Source organism: Trichomycterus rosablanca, chromosome 26 (assembly GCF_030014385.1).
Source record: "Trichomycterus rosablanca isolate fTriRos1 chromosome 26, fTriRos1.hap1, whole genome shotgun sequence".
NCBI classification, from domain to species: domain Eukaryota; kingdom Metazoa; phylum Chordata; class Actinopteri; order Siluriformes; family Trichomycteridae; genus Trichomycterus; species Trichomycterus rosablanca.
In genome coordinates, this window is record NC_086013.1 from 6,824,514 (window position 1) to 6,848,069 (window position 23,556).

The following is a 23,556-nucleotide window of genomic DNA, read 5'->3' on the forward strand; positions in this document are numbered from 1 at the left end:
AAGGGCTAAAATATGCTAAAGCTCACAAAGATTGATAAATTACATACTTACATAATATATAATACCAGGGATCATCTACATATATTTTGGCAAATGCAAGAAAAGACTTTCTGTTCTCTTTGGTCAGCAGTGGTTTGCCCCTTTCCCACTGATGCCATTTTACCCAGGGTGTTTCTTATTTTTAAATCGTGTACATTGACATTAATAAAAGTGAGGCTCGCAGTTCTTTAAATGTTTTGTTTTTTGTGACCTCCTGTCTGTCATCAGTGTATTCTTACTGAAAATTTGGTTTGGGCAGCAACTCCTGGAAAGGTTCACTACTGTTCCACGTTTTCTCCATTTGTGGATAATGGTTCTCACTGTGGTTCACTGGAGTTCCAGAGCCCTTGTAATGGCTTTGTAACCTTTTCCAGGCTGGTAGATTTCAGTGACGGGTTCTATTTAAGTGATGTTTAGATTCAACAGGTCTGGCATATTTAAGTGAATTGATTGAGGACTAGAACCCAGCATGTTTACTTCATTCACAAGGTGCAGGGCTACTTTTAGTTTCTAAAATTAAAAGAATTCACAGCAGGGTGAAGAGTGTTCTCTTATATGGCTTTGAAATAATCTTTCTGCTTCTGTTTGCTTTTTTATTTCATCTAATTTTAATTCATTTAAATTATTACATAGGCTCCCCAAGGAGCATGGATTAAGTCTGGTTCCTCCTGAGGCTTTTTGCATGTACTATTTAAGCAATTTTTCATTGCCACTGTTGCCTACAGTTTGCTCTTTAGAGGTGTTTGTTCCTTGAATCTGTAAATTTGCTTTAGGACAATTTTTTTTTTTTTTTTAATTCTACGAAAATACATTTGTCCTGACAATGTATTGTAAAGTGTAGGCATTTAACAACCTAGTCTAATTTAGACATTACTAGTTTAAATCTCCTAGGAAAAAGGTATTGCACTGCATCAGGAACAATCATTTATTAATAGCTGGATATAAGCACATGGGCAAGGGATTACTTTGTCAGCACTAAAATACAGATTTACATTTACAAATGCCACTTTAAACCAGTTTAAACTTCAAGGTGCAAAAAAGAAGCCTTTTTTGTTAACCATGTCCAGAAATGGCGTTGTGTTTTCTGGGCTTGGAGGCATCTGGTGCCTCATTGTGTGTGTAGAATTTTTTTTTTTTTTTTTTTTTTTTTTAAATGTGATGACAACCCCTTACTGTACACCTTAAGGTGTGTTTGAAGGAAGAATGTGACAAACACCTGAAACACTTTAATGCTTGGTATCCTTGGTGCCCAAACATCTTTCAAGTGTGTAGCAACATCATAAAGTGGTAAATGCTTTAACATTCCAACTTTTTTGTGTTGCAGGCTTAAAATGCATGAATAGAGGTACATTAACAAATTAAATGAAGACAAAAGATTAAATATCTTGGATTCATACTGTCTGCAATAAAACAAAAGTAAATATAAAAAAAAAACATTGTTTTCTTTACATTATCCATACTGTCCCAACTTTTTCTGATACTAGTCATTCATATAGGGCTCATAATGTTGGCAAATGACACTATCATTAATTACAATTGTTGTATAACAGTCAATAAAAAAATCTTAGGACTGTAACTGGTCTAATCCCATTTTTCATTTTAACAAATTAATAACAGTGGGTCCCTAGTTGATGACTGCTCAAACATGCTTACAAATTCAGTCACATGCATTTTACTGAATTAACAATACAGAAGTCTTTCGGTAAAATGCAAATCCTCTATATATTGGGATATAACATTTTAAAAAGTTCCTTAATATGGTCCATCTGCCAAAAAGCACAATTAAATTGCTGTTACATAAAGCTAAAGATTTCAGACAGAGTGTACAAACATTTCATATAGTCATGTAGTAAGAAAGTAAAAGAAAGTGTCAAATATAAATTATAACAATGAATCTTAAGAGACACTAATAAACACTATATTTCTTCATTCCTTGTATGTATATACAATTACTCTACAGAGAAGAAATTGCAGCTACAGCTTTGTAAATATAGTTCCAAAACTTGACAGATAAGATTGTCTCTCTTCCCCTCCCCCGCTTTGTGCAAACATAAGAAGGTCATATACAAGTTTGAAAGCATGATTCGACCCTGAACTGCAATGTTACAAGTAAGAACGCTCTGTCAAATTAACTTCAAAATAGTTTAACAATTCTGGATTTGCATCAATCACTCCTAAGCCATACCTAAGCCATACCATGTTTTACTCTTTTTAAAGACTTAATTTTAAGGCAAGAGGTTTAGTATACATAGAGGACTGTTACAATTACAAATAACAATTACAAATTCAAAAGGAAAGTAATACTGTAATATTTTGCTAGGGATAGGCAATTTGACAATACAAAATATTGTAATATGTATGCTACAAGAGTCCTTGAAGGTATCAACTTGTAACACTGGCCAAATCCTTAAGAGTTGAGTGGGAATTCATATTTTTCATACTTTTAAATTAACCATATTTTTTTACAAAATTACAAACTTTTTACTGTTTGTAAAGCCATATTATTAAAATGCTTTATACAACATAAAGTTTGCTAAACCTCTGTGAAAATGGCACATTTCGATAAAAGCATTCACAATTGTGATGTGGTGGACTGTGAAATATTGGTTCTATAATAAAATAAATTAATGAAAATTCATAGCGGGGAAAGACAACTTTAAAATAACCAAAATGTGCTTGTTACTCTTAAGCAAACTAGTATTAAAACAACAAATGCTTGGAATTAGTTGAAATTACAATGTTGGGTATGTTTTTAATATTTGTGTAAACATATTTGTGGGAAGAGAGATGTGGCTAGTCTGGGTCCTAATGACAGTGTTCAGTAATGTCCACTACTACTGCTTTCTTCCAGCTGAATAAGAAGTAACCCACACCAGCTCCAGCTGCCACAGCAATACAAAGGTAGCCATTGTACGTCATGAACACCAACATGAGAAAGTAGCTGACCACAACCTGGATAACATGCAGAATCGTCTGAAGCATATGTGCAAGACTCAGCATCCGCTGTCTGAGAGAGTAAAAAAAGAGTGTCTATTACAAACCCAATTTTAAAAAAGTTGAGACAGAAGACCTTTTGATCTATAGTTAACTTGAAAACATAATTAAAAGATTTTTGTTTTAATTAATCAACTTAATCAAATTACTTATTAGATGGTAATTTGGTTGGTTTTGGCTGACCAACTTGATTGTATTTCAAACATCCAAACAAATTGTACCTTTAACACACATTTAAAAAAGTTGGTATGAGGCAGAAAAGTTTAAAAGAAATGCAACCTGAAACTCTATTATGCAAACAGAAAGCCTTCACCTGAGTTCTGTGGGCCCGACATCATTACAAATAGATCAAAAGACAGTAAAAATGTGTGCAGTGGTCAGATAAGTTCACATTTCAGCTTATTTTCGGTCAAAACTGACATCAAGTTTTTTGTACCAAAGACGAAAAGGTTCTTTGTGCCATCCAGACTGGTATCAGTTATTGATGCAAAAGCCTCATCTTTCATGGTACGGTTGTGCATAAGTGCCCACAGAATGGGAGACATGCATATGTATGAATGTACTATTGACACTGAAGCATATATTGGGATTTCAGACAGACATCCTGCATGTGCTTGACTGGCCTCCTAGCCATTCAAATCTGTCTCCCATTAAAAATTTATGGTGCTGGTATAATATCGGGACTGGTTTTTTTGGACTATACTGGTGATCGAATCTCAAGAATGTTTTTGGAAAAAATAATAGAGTGGCTAGGAACTTTGATTTATCCTCTGATCACCAATTATTATACTGGGACACTGGAGAAGTTTGTATTTAAGTTGGGGGTTTGTATATATGTATTTTTTATCTTTTATTTATTATTTATGGCTGTATAAATGGGTGTAAATCAAAAATTGAACACAGTGTGGGAGTTTGGATATTGTATATGTAAATAATGTGTAGTGGTCACTGTTTGTATGCAAGTTCAAGTTTAACAATGTGAAAAATAATAAAAATACTTTTGTAATAAGTAATTATTTAAAATAATAAAAAAAAATGTATGGTGCATCAAAAACAGGCAAATCAGACTATAACAACCACAGAACGTTGAGCAAAACTACTATCCCCAGTTCCTCCTAACTTTGTGTGTGCTATATTTACAAAATACAATCAAGTTGTTCAGTGAAACCATTGAAGATCATACATTTGTCAGGCAAATTAAGGTTTAAGAAAATTAGCAAATGACACTCTTTTTAATGCATTTTACAAAATGTCCTACCTTTTTCCAGATATGAGGTTTGTATGTGTTTGTCTATGCCATTTTCAATTTCATACATGTAAATGACAGTTTACAAATCACTACTTTCAGTTTTAATTTGCATTTTATTTACCATTGTAACTTTTTTGAAATTGGAGTTGTACAAAGTCATTGTTTAATTATCCTTATTTTATCTCTATGATGGCATATTTAGGGCCACTGTACCCACAGCCATTTAAAATAAGGACTTGCCATGGCCAATAAATGGTGGTGACTTATTTCTTATAAAAACTCTTTCTGTTGAACTCCATCAGCAATATAACATGCAGCTTATTTGCAGCCACCTCGGACTTTGCACACTGTGGACAAGTTGCCAGAGAGTAGTCCCATTCCTAATGCCCTGACCTGAACCAACAGAATTGGGACTTTGGACATGGTTTGCTGTCAGTTTATACTGAATATATTCTTCATGCCTATTTGTTAATACATAACCATATGAAATAAATAGGGGGCAGTCATCAGATATACTGGTGCTGGTCATAAAATTAGAATATCATGAAAAAGTTGATTTATTTCAGTAATTCCATTCAAAAAGTGAAACTTGTATATTATATTCATTCATTACACACAGACTGATATATTTCAAATGTTTATTTCTTTTAAATGTTGATGATTATACGTAACTGACAACTAATGAAAACCCCAAATTCAGTATCTCAGAAAATTAGAATATTGTGACAAGGTACAATATTGAAGACACCTGGTGCCACACTCTAATCAGCTAATTAACTCAAAACACTCGCAAAGGCCTTTAAATGGTCTCTCAGTCTAGTTCTATAAGCTACACAATCATGGGGAAGACTGCTGACTTGACAGTTGTCCAAAAGACGACCATTGACACCTTGCACAAGGAGGGCAAGACACAAAAGGTCATTGCTAAAGAGGCTGGCTGTTCACAAAGCTCTGTGTCCAAGCACATTAATAGAGAGGCGAAGGGAAGGAAAAGATGTGGTAGAAAAAAGTGTACAAGCAATAGGGATAACCGCACCCTGGAGAGGATTGTGAAACAAAACCCATTAAAAAATGTGGGGGAGATTCACGAAGAGTGGACTGCAGCTGGAGTCAGTGCTTCAAGAACCACCACGCACAGACGTATGCAAGACATGGGTTTCAGCTGTCGCATTCCTTGTGTCAAGCCACTCTTGAACAAGAGACAGCGTCAGAAGCGTCTCGCCTGGGCTAAAGACAAAAAGGACTGCTGAGTGGTCCAAAGTTATGTTCTCTGATGAAAGTAATTTTTGCATTACCTTTGGAAATCAAGGTCCCAGAGTCTGGAGGAAGAGAGGAGAGGCACAGAATCCACGTTGCTTGAGGTCCAGTGTAAAGTTTCCACAGTCAGTGATGGTTTGGAGTGCCATGTCATCTGCTGGTGTTGGTCCACTGTGTTTTCTGAGGTCCAAGGTCAACATAGCCATCTACCAGGAAGTTTTAGAGCACTTCATGCTTCCTGCTGCTGACCAACTTTATGGAAATGCAGATTTCATTTTCCAACAGGACTTGGCACCTGCACACAGTGCCAAAGCTACCAGTACCTGGTTTAAGGACCATGGTATCCCTGTTCTTAATTGGCCAGCAAACTCACCTGACCTTAACCCCATAGAAAATCTATGGGGTATTGTGAAGAGGAAGAAGCGATACGCCAAACCTAACAATTCAGAAGAGCTGAAGGCCACCATCAGAGCAACCTGGGCTCTCATAACACCTGAGCAGTGCCACAGACTGATGGACTCCATGCCACGCCGCATTGCTGCAGTAATCCAGGCAAAAGGAGCCCCAACTAAGTATTGAGTGCTGTACATGCTCATACTTTTCATGTTCATACTTTTCAGTTGGCCAACATTTCTAAAAAATCTTTTTTTTGTATTGGTCTTAAGTAATATTCTAATTTTCTGAGATACTGAATTTGGGGTTTTCATTAGTTGTCAGTTATAATCATCAACATTAAAAAAAATAAACATTTGAAATATATCGGTCTATGTGTAATGAATGAATATAATATACAAGTTTCACTTTTTGAATGGAATTACTGAAATAAATCAACTTTTTTATGACCAGTATACACAGCACACATATGAATGCATTTTTCTACCTGCTTACCCCAATCCCTAGTAATTGTCTAGTAAAAAGGGATTTACTTAAAATAACTAATAATTATGGGCCAATACAGACAATAAGTGTTTATAAAGTGAATACAAAATATATTAAGATTTTAGTTTTTATAGAACAAGAGGGTGTAAATTAAAAACTGGCAACTGTCTGGATTTTATCCTTTGTGCATTGTCATTTTTTATTCCTATCACCCAACCCTCCTGCCTCTGGATAATTATAAATTTAAGGCACTGCGGTGAAGCAGCAGTCTAGCCCACAAGTTTGAGCTTTATCAGTGCCTCCAGTTTGGTCGTTGTTTAACAGACACAATTCGCCGTGTCTGAGGGCAGGAAATGCTAGATTGGGTTTTACCCCCTTGTCACCTATATGTAAAGCATCATTTAAATAAATACATTTAGGTATATGAGTAAAAAGTTTGACTCCTTTTTCTGGCAACTCACCCAACTGTTTTATGTGTTTCCATAAGTACAGTTCCATCAGAGCCTGGTACAGGCATAGAGTTGTAGCGAACATTGACTTGACTTCGCCTCAGCAAGACCTCACGACCAATCTTCAAACCCTCATAGAATGCAGATAACAAAAACACTGCTATACAGGCACCTACCATCTCTGAAATAAGGATTGGAGCAGTTAGTTAAAGGCACAATTAAAAAAACCAACTTTTTCCTGCAAGTCCACATAAATATAAAACTGTAAAGTTCTAAAATGTTAGGTGTGTGACATACTTTAGTTTTATAACATACATAGACATAGAACTTTAAATGCTGTTTAAAATTCAACTTATAAGTAGGGCCCTGCCAAATTTACGGGATATGTGCTTAATTTAATTGATCTTGTTTTTCAAAAATCACAGATTTCTCAGATTTTTAAAGAAAAGTGCCACATTTCACAGCAGTTATTAAATAACACTCAAATTAAATGATAAAATAAATGGAAGCCACAATACACAGAATGGCCTATCTTAATGGTTGAAACCTAGAACATCCAGTGACGGTGCAAGGCTTTATGTTCTGAAAAACAAAAATTCTCGTCCGTGTTTTGACACAGCCCCCTCTGCATCGACAGAATTGGTTGGGAGTTTTCCAAACTCAGTTACCTAAGTAGTGTTTTTAGCTGCTTTAGACTTCGACATCTTGGAGATTTTGACTTACTGATTGCTAACTGAATTGCTGCAGGATTGGTCGGAGCGCCGGAGCGCCTCATAGTGCAAATTAACCAGTAAATGTGAGGCACTTAAACGCTACATGAATGAAAAATGCTGAACACTAAACACAAACTTTAAACTTTGGATTTCACAGCCAATTGCACATTACATGGGGAAAAGCTCATTTCACGATTCGTGACGCATTTTTCATGGCTGTGAATCAAGTAGAGGCTTACTTATAATCTATATACAGGCTGGAAAGGTATCAAACAGACTTTCAATGCCTGTGTGTCTATGAGCGCACTGTATGCACCAGGTTGCCTAAATATTGAGTTAAGGGAAAGAAAAGGCATAAGGGCAAAAAGGTTATGAGTCCAATTTATCCATTATTCATAAATAAACTGTTTCCAAGAAGGACTGTTTCTGTTACTGTGCACTGAGGACCCTGACTAATGATGAATGATAAGTATGATGAAATAACCATATTTTACACTAGAACTTTAGAAATGTTTTAGAGTGTGAACTACCAGTTGTATAAAATATAATTCAGGCTTACCTCCAGGTGTGTTAATGACAAGCGTAGCAAATAGCAGCTCTACTTTTTCATAGCCAAAGTAAAAGGTCATTTGCTGAAAGAACCAAAAATTGACAAAGAATATAAAATAGACAAATGTATTGGGACACATCTCTTAATTATTTAATTCAGGTGTTTCAATTAGTCACACTGCCACATTGTGTATAAAATCAAGCACCTAGCCATTCTGCCTGCCTTTACAAACATTTGTGAAAAAATTGTTTGTTCTACAGAGCTCAGTAAATTTGAGCATGGTACTATAATACAATGTCACTGCTGCGACAGTTTGTGTTTGTTTATAAAATTTCTTCTCTCCTAGATATCAGGGGTGGAACGGTGGCTCAGTGGGTAGCACTGTCACCTCACAGCGAGAAGGGTCATGGGTTCAAATCTCAGGTGGAGCAGTCCGAATCCTTTCTATGTGGAGTTTGCATGGTCTCCCTGTGTCTTTGTGGGGATCTCCGGTTTCCTCCAAATATGTAAGTTAAGTGAACTGTAGATATAAAATTGCCTGACACTGAACTTAAACTAATGAATCATGTGTTACCTGTAACTACATGTCCTGTCATAAATGTAACCAAAGTGTAAAACATCACGTTAAAATCCTTATAAATAAATAAAATGCTCCTTAATATGAATAAATAAATAAAACGCTCCATGATCAACACAACACCAAGCATTAGATCAGTATTAATGCCTAGATTTACAATGGCATGTAATAAAATCTCCTGTAGGTGTAATGTGTTGGTGTTCCAATAATTTTGTTTATATAGTGTATTTTAACCTTACTTTTACTTTAAGTGGATCTATTACATTTACTATAGTCATACAACCACACTGAAAAAGTTACTAACCATTGACATGTTTTCATGGCCTCCCGATCCATGATCTCCCGTATGGTTTGCATGATTGTCCATCAATGCAGGAGCATGCATGACACTATGGTTATGGTGTGCATGTGGCATTGCCATGTTTCTGAATCTGGAAAGACAAATGGGAGTAAACGAGTGAGCATTTCCACTACAAACTTGTCAGAATTTTATTGTGCTACTGGTTCATCATTTCAGATATCATTTCCATTTTTATTTTTTAAGGGCATTTACTATGATCTGTGCAATATCACATCCTTGAAATGCAAATCCTTACTTAATTCATTGTTTGTGTTGTCATAAGACATGTTCATACAAATTATTCCTTGACTGATAACCAATATAATATACATGAGAAACACTGATATTCATTGTAAGAGACATTAAAAATTGTCCAATTGTTTATTATAAACAATACTTTTCTAAAGAAACAGCATTTACATGTTTTATTTCCCTACAACAAAATGGATAAAGCAAAAAAGTGTAAAAAGAAAATGTTTTTTAGAATTTTCCCAATTTTAATATAAATTTTCACCATGCACCCTGGTGAACCCAGCTGGCACCCACATTGGCCAAAAAGGATGCAGGCAGACACATATCTTTGTCCAACATGTGTGAAGCATCTTTACACTGGTGAATTCTTACAGAGAGCCTCAGCACATAAAAACAAAAAAATGCTGCTTTCTCTGTAATGTTCACAAATCATCAAGTCTGCAGAGAGGACCATCGGTGTAAAGCTGCCCACACTGCTGGACCTGCATGCCTCCAGAACCAGGAAGCGTGCAGAGAAAATCATCACTGACCCGTCTCACCCTGGTCATCACCTGTTTCGGTGCCTTCCATCAGGCCGACGCTTCAGCCACATGAAGACCCGAACGACCAGGCTACAGAGAAGCTTTTATCCAAACTCCATTACGCTCATGAACAATTGAACACTACTGTACTGTTAATACTCGGGACACTTGCACATCAAAAACTACCTATTTCATTTATGTAATGGCATACACAGGATTTTCACCTTTACTTGCATTTCATATTTATATATTTTTATATTTTCTATAGTTTTTATATTGCACAAAACTGCACCTTTTTAAAATTACAATGTAAATTGCACATGCTAAATGTTTACAATGTTTTCTATGTTTACAGGTATGAATGTGTGTGTTAGAGAGAGAGTGAGCTGTGTGAATAAGATTGTCTGTATTGTATTTTTCGTGCACTGCAAGCATCTGTGTAACCAAAAGCAAATTCCTTGTATGTGTGAGCATACTTGGCCAATAAAGCCCGATTCTGATTCTGATTCTGATTCTGATGTTCTACGAAAGTCATGCAAGTGTCTCAATCAGACAGTGGTAGTGTGGCAATCCGGCTGTAACTCATTCGACCATTCCTCCCTCATTAAATAAGCCTAAACATATATAGTACATTTTAGCACAGTGTGTACAATTTACAATGTAATGAAATGAAAATGTACCTGGTTAGTAATTGAAGCATACATTAGCACAATCTACTGTGTCGTATTTGTTACACATTACATGGCGTATACAAGGTCTCCTTAGTAAATGGCTGCAGTCAGGTTATGTAAAAGTTGTGTGAAAGATAGAAGGCTCCGACATTACCTGAAAATGAGTGAATAAGCTAATGTCTGTCTGGTGACATTGTGACTTCACAGTAAAGTTTTGATTGTATCATTTGGTGGCTCTCAAAGAAATTGCCATGTGTTGTCTGTTTAATATTAGGTTCTTAATCTTTCCCCTAATCTTTAGGTAATGTTCTTTTCTTGACTCTTTGTCTACAACTTACAAACCACTTACACATTTAAGACAATCACATCCTGTTTAAAACAGGAAATTATGTGTATTGGTTCTAGAACAGAGATGTCCTACCATGTAGGTATAACGTGTTTGATATTTTATATGAGTCCATACCCACCTCACTTTTAGTGTCCTACAAAATGCTGCACAAAATAATGCAGCTAATATACATTATGCCCCTAAGTATGTGGACACCTGACAATGACTTTTTTTTTCAAAATCATGGCATTTATATGGAGATGATGTAAATTTCTGGTTAAAACTGTAGAATCTCTCAGCTGCTCATGTATTAGTAATTTGCTCACCACACTTCTAAAGAATGATTATGCTACAGCAGCCTTTCTCACAACCATTCTCCTTTGACCTCTTTTCAACAAGGCATTTCCACCTTCAAAACTGTATTTAGTGTGGATTGTGTCGCACCATTTTGTGTAAACTCTAGAGACTGAAAATGACATTTTTGTCTTACTTAAACAAGTCTGTCAGGTACCAACAAGCATTCCACAGTCAAATCAACCCATATTCCAGTTTCTCTCTTTTCTGATGTTTCATGAAAACATTAAAATGAAGCTCTCTTGGGTCAAGCTCAGATTTTTTGCACTGCACTACATGACAGGCTAATTGGAGATATATATTAAATATTTGAAATGTTACAGTCTGTTGAAGCAATTACTCTCCACATATGCACTCACTAATGACTTAATAAGGAATACTGTTTGTGATTATTACATTTACAAAACCCATTTTTGTAAAACATGGGACATTTCTGTAAAAAGCAATAAAAACAAGAATCTGTGATTTGTTCATTCTGTTCATATAACTTTATTTTAACTTAATATGAGAAATGTTTTCTAATGTTTTCACTGACCAACTAAATTGTATTTTGCAATTACATTTTCACTGACCAAAAACTATTTGAGCCATTGAGGAATAAAGGGCCATGTTTAAGGGTCCAACAGTGACCACTTGGTGGTGATGAGGCTTAAACTGGCAGTACCTCAACTACTAAGCTGCCATTGCCCACACACTTACTTTGTATCTACAAAGACACACTGTTGTAGTAGGTACAGAATGTGACCCTAATACTAGTATTTTTGTTAAGGTGTAAACATTTTAAACTACAGCTCCTCAAGTTACGTCAGTTTAAATATGTGCTGTGGGTATGATGCTGATGCTACTTTTTATTCAATAAATCAATGTTATTTAGAGATAATTCTTTTTAAGCAAAGAAAACACAACTGGTCATGCTTGCTACCAACCTCAGGCTACAGACTCACAAACATTGTTCTTTGTAATCAAATAAGTTCCTATATCAAATTAATTAAAGTACTAATGTGAAAATAACACAATTTTCTAAAGGTTGGATACAGCCTGGAGGAAAGACACCAAAACAAATTTTACCAGTCTGTCAAAGACAGCAATGAGTAGGTCCAGAGACAGCTTCTAACTTCTATCATCTAACATTGTCCTGTTCTGAGAATTCTACATAAGTAAATATGCTTTAGTCACTAATTTTGCCTAGTAAACCACCAGTTCCCGGTTTCTAAACCAGTCTACACTAAAATTAGCCACGTTCAAACCATACATTTTTAGAAGGGTGTAGAAAATTTTCTAATTTTTAGTTTGTGATGCTGACATGTAGACGCAAAATAAACATAATTAAAATGTTATTGTGAAAAGATAGCATCTACCTAAGTTTACTTAATAAGTGTTCTAAAAACATGGTGATCTACAGTGATTTTATTTACAGTTCCATGAAACATATTATAATAAAGTCTTATAATACATTTACCTGTTGGTAATTTAGTTTTTTTGTAAATAAAGGTTGAATTTTTTTTCAATTTTTCATTGTGAGATTAACCCTGTATCAAAAATTAATTCTTATTTTTAAAAAGGTTATTAGCTTTTGCACTCCTAACAATTCTAAGAAAATGCCATAGACAATCTAAAAAATTTGGCAAATTGAAATGGTTGCAAATTCCCTGCTCTTATTATCCTATAGCTCTTATACGGCAAAGGGATGTTGTACAAAGTATTAAATACAGGGGTGCCAATAATTGTGGCACATGTGGTTTTGTTAAAAATAATTATTTCTTGGAGGATTTTTCTTTCTCTGAATGAATTTACTTCAATTAGAAACTGTATTTCTCTCATTTGTTCAACCATGTAAGATTAAGCTAGCTGAACAAAATTTAGCAGGTATATTAATTGCATTTTAAGTGCTGTAAACCACAACAACTTAAAAACAGGTTCAACTTACCTCAGGATTACCGAATTTCTGCAGTTCTTAAAGACAAGCAGGTCCTCTAAGACACTTAATAAAAATGTCCTTTTAGCTATCCTCAGATTTTAAAAGTTCTAAAGATTTGTTAAGCAAGGTCATGAAAGGACTATTTAGATAAAAGAATGGAACTTGGCTCTTGGGTGTGTGCAGCTGTAGAATGAGTGTGAGTGACCTCCCTAAGCTGACCGGTCTTTCAGTAATTTTTCTGGCAGATAGTAAGCCAATCACAAAGCTGTGCCACGCTCTCTTTATACACTTCCATGTTTCCTAATACCCTTATCAGGTCTCTTTCACTTTTCACGCTACATTAAGCTGCACTATTAGACAAAGAGCATTATTATATACTATATTATTGGGTAGTGGTAGCCTAGTGGTTAACATACTGGACTAGCGATTAGAAGGTTGTTGGTTTAAGCTTCCACACCTGGGCCCCTGAGCAAGGCCCTTAACCCTCAATTGCTTGCATTGTATTCAGTCATAATTGTAAGTTTTTTTTTGAATAAAACATCTGCTAAATGCCTTAAATGTAAAATTATATTAATAAATTCCTTTTAATTTCCTATGTATATTTTAGAACTTCATAGCTTTTATACATGTTGTTTTATTACTTATTATTGTCTTTATAATTATAATCTAGAATAGCATAAAGGGTGGGACAATACTTTTTGCATCAAACCGATGAATGAAAATTATCCAACTTGATTAGTAAATACCACCAATCTTTAATCCCTTGAATGGCACTGCATTAAATATTGAAATGGCTCTGTAAGGGATACCTTCTAAAAAACATCAATAAACAGTTCACTGCTGCATCCTTAAATTCAAGTTATGATTGTACAATTCAGAGTTCAAGACATTTGACAACATTATCTAGGCTAATTGTCAAGTTTATTGAAAAGTTTTTAGCAAATGAGTGTTTTTTTTTTTTTTTTTATTATTTAAATATAACATCAGTACACACTCTCCATGGATGTGTAATCAGACAATGTATAAATGTGTAATCACCCACTTAAAATGTGTGGTGTAATACAATGTAATATAAAATATGCCAATAATGCTCTGTACTTTTGCACATTTAAAGACATCCATGAAATAAAAGGGGCAGGCCTGGATATGTTGATGTTTTATTTCCCAAACAATGAATAGGTGTTAAAAGGAAAAGTGATGTAACACTGTGGTAAACATGCTCCTGCTCAACTTTTTGGAATGTATAACAGGTATTGCAATTTGGATAGCTGTAACTTAAAAATACATACACAATAAAAGGTTAAGTAAAACACCAAATATTGTTTTCTATAAACATTTTATATATATTTCCAACTTGAGCTTTGTAATCCCTGTTTTAGTCCACTGAATTATTTTCTTAGCTTGTGTGGAGTAATGGTAAAAGCCAGGCTGTTGGTAATAGCAGCACCTGAATTCTGGGCGTTCAAATCCCAGGCTGGGCTCAGAAATATAGAAGGCATGTAGTGGTACATGAACCTAGCCATTGGGGGGACACATATCAGTGCACCCTAGGTGCTGATCCCAAGCCTGAAAAATTTGGAGGGTTGCTTAAGGAAGAAACCTGTGCCAATTAAAATATGTGGTTGAATGATCCACTGTGGCAGGCAAAAAGAATCATTCATTCTTTTGATGCTTTTTAAAGTGCCCTTTGTGCCTGGGTAGTTAACATCCCTTACCTCCCATAGCAAAAAAAAGAAGAAAATGCTAAGGCTTTGCATACTTTAGCCTATTAAGCCACAATGGATTTATATTTATTACACCACTCTGATCTGTCATGTGTCACAGTTGGTTAATCATTACTCTAAGACATTTTGATCCTGAGAATTTTGTGCAAGTTAGCCACAAAGTCATAGTCTTATATTGAGCTTTTAACACTATTACGTGCAACAGTGTTAATGACACTTATCTAATCTTATCTTACAGATGCACTTTTACATGTTTTACTGCTCCTTTAGTATTTACTCACATTACACAAGCAATTCACTTTACATTCGCATTTCAATGGGTACAGAACAAAGACAAGAAAATACATGGCAGTAAAGAGAACTTGCCTTCCAAGAATCAATGTAGTGCCATAAACTATGGTCTATGTTTAATCAGCAAAAAGACAGTATGAGAAATAAAGTTCCTGTTTGAACACAATTCCTTCACTATGAGATACAAACTATTACCGTTGGTTTATTATATCTTTCTGCATTTACTAAAATATAAAAAGTGGGTTTTTTTTTTAAATACAATTACTCCTTGATATAAATGTCAGTTATACAAGTCACTTGTATTGTACTATAAGAATGTGGCTTTACTTTACATTTTTTATACATAGGTTTCAGACTTACAGCTGATCCAGGGGACTTCAGGGCACATAATTAATTATACGTTATATATTTTCTCATACTACTGTTCGTTCCATTTGCCAAATTAACAAATTTCGCTATCACAAAAAAATAAGGTTTTTAGCATCTTATAGCACAGACAGTACATATCCTAAACATTAATAGCTAATGCGCAGCCTGTTAGCTATTTAAACTTTGTGCGATTACAGATCATTCTCTAAAACGCCTGAAAATCAGTGCACAAAGTTTACGATCATGACTATCGTTATCACAGTCACACATGACCAGTACCCAACTGACATCAAGTATCAAGTCAACATAAGCAAACAGTAAGGTCAACCAACAGAATCATTCAACAATGTCTTAATTTTAACTGTTGGCTAAACTTGCCACTACCCCAACAACTTACTGGATTTCAATCCCTGGTCAGACGCGATGTGTTTTGTAATATCAAAATAAAATAGTTTTCATGAAGGATCAATCTTTTCGTGCACACAGCTTTGCCAACAACACGTAAACACAAGGAAGGAAGTTTAATAAAATTAAACAAAAGTCCCCTTTTTTGAGACCTCAGCACAATCATTGACGTGTCTGAGGACTTTTATTCTAAATGTCCTTCAGCCCGTTAACCGTAACTCGATCGAGTAATCTTTATAGAGGTCGCATTTCTGTAAATTCTATAGGACTTTTTTCTTTTTTTATTCAATAAAACGCACAGAAGAAACCGTAAACCGTAAGTTCATGAGACATGGCCAACACAGGTAGTATCCACCCTCCCCGCAGGCGCTCGACCTCAGCCCGATTTGCCTGATGGTGGCGCCATAGCATCAGACTTCGAGGTCTATAGTTTCTAAAACATTCACTGCTCCAAACATCCTCTAAGTTAAGATTCTACTGCATGTTATTTTTCTGAACAAGAGCAGGTGCGAGCGAGTTTCTGGGACACAATGGTATTTAAGTGGCCTTTATGAGTTCGACACAGCAGCAACAAAGGCAGGGTAAAGGAAATAGTAATAATATGATATTTTCTGTACTACCTTATTTATATATTATTTGTACTCTATTTATGTATTATCTATATTTATTTATACAACAGTTAGTTCCGACCTTACAATCTGATTGGTTGAGAAGCGTTCTAACCGTGCCGATATATGTGATAACAGCACGGTCTTTTCACACCACAACTGTATTACTCCGCTGACGCGTTACCATTAACGACAAGCTTCATGCACACAAACGCGCACGCAGGCGACACAGACTTTTTGTCCCGGTCGCGTTTTAAATCAGTTATCTGATATACAATCTAGCTTCCTATGGAGCTAATTTAGTGCCAAAACTTCGCAAATAAACAGAACGTATTCTGTAAATATGATTCGATTTGCAAACAAACACAACACGATCTACAAATAAAAAACACTATTTGTAAACACACACAACACGATCTACAAATAAAAAACACGACTATTTAACGCACACAATGTGATTTACAAATGCAAAACGCCACTGTTGCAAATGCATATGTGACTTTCAAATAAATGCACAGCTGTTTTCTAATACACTGCACTTCACAAACAAATAGAACACGTTTTACAAATACAAACGCTGTTCCGCAAATGATGTTCGTGAATCACGTGACTTTTGGCACTGTTCTGGCGCTTGTGTCACTTGTCAGATTTTCTCACAAATACATCCAGACTCGTACAAATGCATCGCACCTGAGCAGTAGGGGCCGCTGTGGGTCCACGTTACAACATGTGAATGAGCGAGAAGAAGCCACTTAATTTATCCGAGCATTTGTCTATAATTCTGTGCTACTTTTGCCTGCTTTATTTCTCCTAGCGGTTAGTTAGTTTTAATTTTTATGGTTATAGTTAAAGCGGTTTTTCATACAACTAGGGAAGCCAATCGTTTTTAAATAGCTATCTGTGACCTTAACATTACGGAACATTGCAGTTAAGTAGAAGGTTGGGTCTAATAAAGTTCATTACTGACTAAATGTGTTGAGCATTTTTTACGTTATCTTGTACTTAACTGTTTATAAGTAAAACATTTTTGTTGCTGCTCAATTGGCAGTTCTGTTTTAATTATTTTTCCATCTATCTATCTATCTATCTATCTATCTATCTGTATATATATATATACAGTATATATATATACAGTATATATATATATATATATATATATATAGTTTATATATATAGTTTAAGTTATGTCCACATTGAAACTGTGACAGTGTGGCCAAATATTTTAGCTGTGTTTATGGTCTTATTTAAGTCTAATTTACTATAAAATATGTTTAAGATTATCATGATGTTGACCCAGTCAGGAATGAAGAACATAACAAGCGAAAAATTGCTAGAATTTTGCTAAACTATGTGCTAAATTATAGTTGCTAAACTATGCCTATGTGTTCATGAATTAATATGAATTTTTGTAAAGACAAGGGAACCTTATGACAGCAGGGCTGAGTGGTAATTTAGGACAATGCAGAGAATTTAATCTCATTGTAACTTTATTATTATAACGTTATTGTGGACATTATTTACTGTTTTTTTCTTTTTAAAGTGTTACCCGTGTGACCTCTGCAGTAGATGGGTACATTTTAATGTGCAGAATGTACACCCAAACTACATATGTTAAAATGTAGACACGTCCTCCAGAGACTCAGGATGTGTTGTTGTTAATAAATCAGTAAATGGACGGGAATGTATTGACATGCGTGGGTTTCCTCCTGGAGCTTCCGTTTCCTCCTACAGTCCAAAGACATGAAAGCGAGGTGAACTGGAGACACTAAATTGTCCATGACTGTGTTTGATATTAAACTTGTAAACTGTTAAACCTCGTGTAATGAGTAACTACCGTTCCTGTTATTAATGTAACCAAAGTTTAAAACATGACGGTAAAATCCTAATAAATAAATAAACTTGAGATATATGACTGAGATACAGATCAGTGGCTCTATCGAGATGCGCGACCTACAGTATAAAATAATAATTCATTCAAAAAGGCAAAGCGCTGCATCCACCTAGACTCACAAGCCGGCTGGAGTGGCTTCTTCTCGCTCATTCACATGTTGTAACGTGGACCCACAGCGGCCCCTACTGCTCAGGTGCGATGCATTTGTACGAGTCGGGATGTATTTGTGAGAAAATCTGACAAGTGACACAAGCGCCAGAACAGTGCCAAAAGTCACGTGATTCACGAACGGCATTTGCGGAACAGCGTTTGTATTTGTAAAACGTGTTCTATTTGTTTGTGAAGTGCAGTGTATTAGAAGACAGCTGTGCATTTATTTGAAAGTCACATATGCATTTGCAACAGTGGTGTTTTGCATTTGTAAATAACATTGTGTGCGTTAAATAGTCGTGTTTTTTATTTGAAGATCGTGTTGTGTTTGTTTACAAATAGTGTTTTTTATTTGTAGATCGTGTTGTGTTTGTTTGCAAATCGAATCATATTTACAGAATACGTTCTGTTTATTTGCGAAGTTTTGGCACTAAATTAGCTCCGCTTCCGCCACGCCCCCCCTCCCCTAGATGAACCACGGCTCAGGCGCGGATGCCTAGCACGTACTCCACCAGGCCCCCCTCCCCTTGATGAACCACGGCTCAGGCGCGGATGCCTAGCACGTACTCCACCAGGCCCCCCTCCCCTTGATGAACCACCGCTCGATCTCATGTGCCACCGGTTCATAATTCGCTTGTTAAGTGTGACGTCAAGCGTCATTTCCGGGGCCAAACGAACCTAATCGCAAACGCAAACAACTATGGCTAAACCTGTGAACCTTTTTATATATATATTGTAAGATCCATATTGCACTAATTGTAATGATCTATGTTTATTGTCATAAATATTTTCTGTTTGGTTAAAGAATACTTATTTGAGGTGGAGACTTGGTATTTCAGCTATTGATGATTTTTCCTGGTAATCAGTGTATGCTGTTATTCATTAGTCCTCTTCGGTGGAGCCTGCGGGGGGCAGAATTGTACTGACTCTATATACCGACAACATTTATCAAATATACGGAAAGAAAGAGGACGTGGAGCAACATATTTATGATCGTAGTTTTGTTTGTTATACGCCAATTGCGAACATAGTGAGTTTTTATAAGAAACTTGGATTAACGGATAAGTCAATGTAAGAAGAAAGTTAAAATAAATTCTGTTTGTGGAAAACTTAAGGAACTCGTGTTGCTGTCGTTGAAAACTGGATTTACAAACATTACCCGAGTCATAAATGTCTAGTCCTTCTCAATAGCGGTCTGGACGAGAAAAGGTCTTATTATATACATATATTGTATATACTGTATATTAGAAACATACAGGGGTTGGACAATGAAACTGAAACACCTGGTTTTAGACCACAATAATTTATTAGTATGGTGTAGGGCCTCCTTTTGCAGCCAATACAGCGTCAATTCGTCTTGGAAATGACATATACAAGTCCTGCACAGTGGTCAGAGGGATTTTAAGCCATTCTTCTTGCAGGATAGTGGCCAGGTCACTACGTGATGCTGGTGGAGGAAAACGTTTCCTGACTCGCTTCTCCAAAACACCCCAAAGTGGCTCAATAATATTTAGATCTGGTGCAGGCCATGGGAGATGTTCAACTTCACTTTCATGTTCATCAAACCAATCTTTCACCAGTCTTGCTGTGTGTATTGGTGCATTGTCATGCACACGGCACCGCCTTCAGGATACAATGTTTGAACCATTGGATGCACATGGTCCTCCAGAATGGTTCGGTAGTCCTTGGCAGTGACGCGCCCATCTAGCACAAGTATTGGGCCAAGGGAATGCCATGATATGGCAGCCCAAACCATCACTGATCCACCCCCATGCTTCACTCTGGGCATGTAACAGTCTGGGTGGTACGCTTCTTTGGGGCTTCTCCACACCGTAACTCTCCCGGATGTGGGGAAAACAGTAAAGGTGGACTCATCAGAGAACAATACATGTTTCACATTGTCCACAGCCCAAGATTTGCGCTCCTTGCACCATTGAAACCGACGTTTGGCATTGGCACGAGTGACCAAAGGTTTGGCTATAGCAGCCCGGCCGTGTATATTGACCCTGTGGAGCTCCCGACGGACAGTTCTGGTGGAAACAGGAGAGTTGAGGTGCACATTTAATTCTGCCATGATTTGGGCAGCCGTGGTTTTATGTTTTTTGGATACAATCCGGGTTAGCACCCGAACATCCCTTTCAGACAGCTTCCTCTTGCGTCCACAGTTAATCCTGTTGGATGTGGTTTGTCCTTCTTGGTGGTATGCTGACATTACCCTGGATACCATGGCTCTTGATACATCACAAAGACTTGCTGTCTTGGTCACAGATGCGCCAGCAAGACGTGCACCAACAATTTGTCCTCTTTTGAACTCTGGTATGTCACCCATAATGTTGTGTGCATTGCAATATTTTGAGCAAAACTGTGCTCTTACCCTGCTAATTGAACCTTCACACTCTGCTCTTACTGGTGCAATGTGCAATTAATGAAGACTGGTCCAATTTAGCCATGAAACCTCCCACACTAAAATGACAGGTGTTTCAGTTTCATTGTCCAACCCCTGTACATTAAGATACAAATAAGACAAGATGTGCAGTACACTAGTGCACTTCAGGTAATCAGATTATCATGAAAAGTTCATGTCATTATTTCATTTCATGTCACCTCATCAAGAGGTAAGCGGTCATATTTTTAATTCATTACATGAAAACTGACATTTCTAACTCTTTGGTTTTACTTTTAATCAGTATAGCTTATATAGTAAAAATCCAGAATCTCACATTATTATATGAAATAAAAAAAAAAAGCTTGAAACACGTGTAATGAATATACAATGACAGTTTACCTTTTTACATTGAATTATGAACAAAAATATTACTTCATGATATCTAATCGCAAGGAAAGCGGTAAAAAAAAGACTCGGACCTGTTGAAGCAGTACGGCACACAGCACTGTGTAGCATATTGAAAATACGAGGGACTCGGATGTGACGTATCATAAGGTCGACACGTCACCACTTAACAAGCATAATCTCGTAATGCCACGCCCCCGATCAGCCACTCGCGCGCTGGTGTAGGGAACATAACCAATTGTCTATTTCGCTATCTAGTGCACTATGTAGGGAACATATATCCCTGATCTGATACACAATCTAGTGCACTATGTAGGGAACATTAATGTGTTTGTAACGCGAACAGTTAGTTAAGCCCAGTTAGCAGCTCCTAGTAGTTCTGTTTTCATCCATAGCCTTTGGTGTGTGCGAGAGGTTTTTTTATTTCTTTTTTTCCCTTCGGAGGTTCTTGTCGCCTTCTTGTTGTTGTTCTTACCTCCCTGAAATCAGTTTGTGCAACTTGGGATGTCTGCAGCCGTGATGTTATTCACGATAACACACTCCCTCTCGTGTTCTATTGCTTAAATATTTACATATATATATTATTTATATATTATTTTTACTGTATTGTATTTATAGCTCGTTTAAAGTAATTTGTTTCTTTAATACTGTTTTTACTGTTTAATACTAATTTTTGTTTCTAAAAGAAAATCTCAAACCTTTAAGTGATGAATGAAGTAACAGACACCAGCCTAAATCTTGCCTAGGGCACAACATTAGTCAGAGCCAGCTCTACCCTAAGAACATGAACTTTAGTACATTTTCATTTACATTTTCAGCATTTAGCAGACGCTTTTATTTAAAGCGACTTACACAATGAGCTGGACACGATGAGCAATTGAGGGTTAAGGGCCTTGCTCAGGGACCCTTGCTCAGGGACCCAACAGTGGCAACTTGGTGGTGGCGGGGCTTGAACTGGCAACCTTCTGTTTACTAGTCCAGTACCTTAACCACTGAGCTATCACAGGCCTTAGTAATTATCCAATGTTGGAAATACAGTGTTGTTGCCAGATGGCACTCAAAAACATAGATTGAGCAGGTCAAACATAAAGCACTCATACTGCTCTATCTGAAAACGATGCACGTTTAAAAAAAAATTTTTGTCTGATTATAATTATTCATAATGAAGTTGGATATCTACAAATTGACTAGTAAAAAATGCTATTTATAATAGCAGCTCAAGATATCTGTATTTACATTTTAATGTTTCTGCACCTTAGTATTATGCAAATGCCTCCTTTTTTATTTTGATTCCTAGAAATGTTCAACCCCAAGTCAGAAAAGTTGGGACAGTATGGAAAATGCAAATAAAATAAAGATAAAAATGGTTTTATTTGATTGCAGACAGATATTTCATTTTTGTCTGCTCAACTTTATTTCATTTGTTAATATATCTCCATTCCTGCATTTCAGGCCTGCAACACATTCCAAAAAAGTTGGGACGGGGCAACATAGGGCTAGGAATGAGGTGAAAAAACTAAATAATGATGTGATTCCACACAGGTGATGTCAACAGGTGATCTTTTATCAGCACACTTTATTATTTATTGCAATGCTGTGATCTAACTCAGCATGTAAACTTTGCAACACACACACACTAAAGGACATAATGTGGACCTTGTCTGCACTACAGAGAACACTTCTCTTTCTAATCTCTAACTTGCATGGCACTGATTTTTACATCTTTGATTATAAAGCTGTTCTGTTTAAATTATTACTTTCTTGCCCTACCCCTCGAAATATCACCTTCAGGAATTATAGAAATATCAACCTTAATTGTGGGTACATTTAATCAATTTCCTGTAAAATCTGTAAATATTGTACATAACTGTTTTTTTCTCCTACTCCTTTAATAAATGATAAAAATAAAATAATTTGTTGTTACTTTGTTAGCTAGGTATGTTATTCCCCTAAACGAAATCTTAAATGTTAGCAACTCAGTTTACCCCTAGAGCCACCTTTGGGTTGCAACAATTGAAAACATACTTATTTAATCAGGTATTTGATAAATCTTTGTAATACGGGTGCATCGCTCTGGTTTTGGGAGTCTACAGTCTGGTCAGTTTCTTGCTCTCCTGGTCTGCTGGCTCTGATTTATGTAATATGTTGGGTCATCTGGCTGTGCTGGGTTTTGGTCCTCTAGGATAAGAACTGTCCACCCTTGCTTCAGACAAAGAGCTTAGGGATCATAGTCACA

General features: G+C 36.2%; 1 protein-coding gene across 1 annotated transcript; it reads right to left on the minus strand.

Moving 5' to 3' along the window:
- Positions 1-950: 950 nt before the first annotated feature.
- slc31a1 (solute carrier family 31 member 1) lies at positions 951-15,971 on the minus strand. Its single transcript, XM_062989016.1, is given in 6 exon segments — positions 951-2,898; positions 2,901-3,046; positions 6,880-7,048; positions 8,140-8,212; positions 9,012-9,138; positions 15,873-15,971. Coding segments are annotated over 5 exon segments (546 nt in total). The 5' UTR covers positions 9,129-9,138; positions 15,873-15,971; the 3' UTR covers positions 951-2,857.
- Between the last annotated feature and the right edge of the window lie 7,585 nt (positions 15,972-23,556).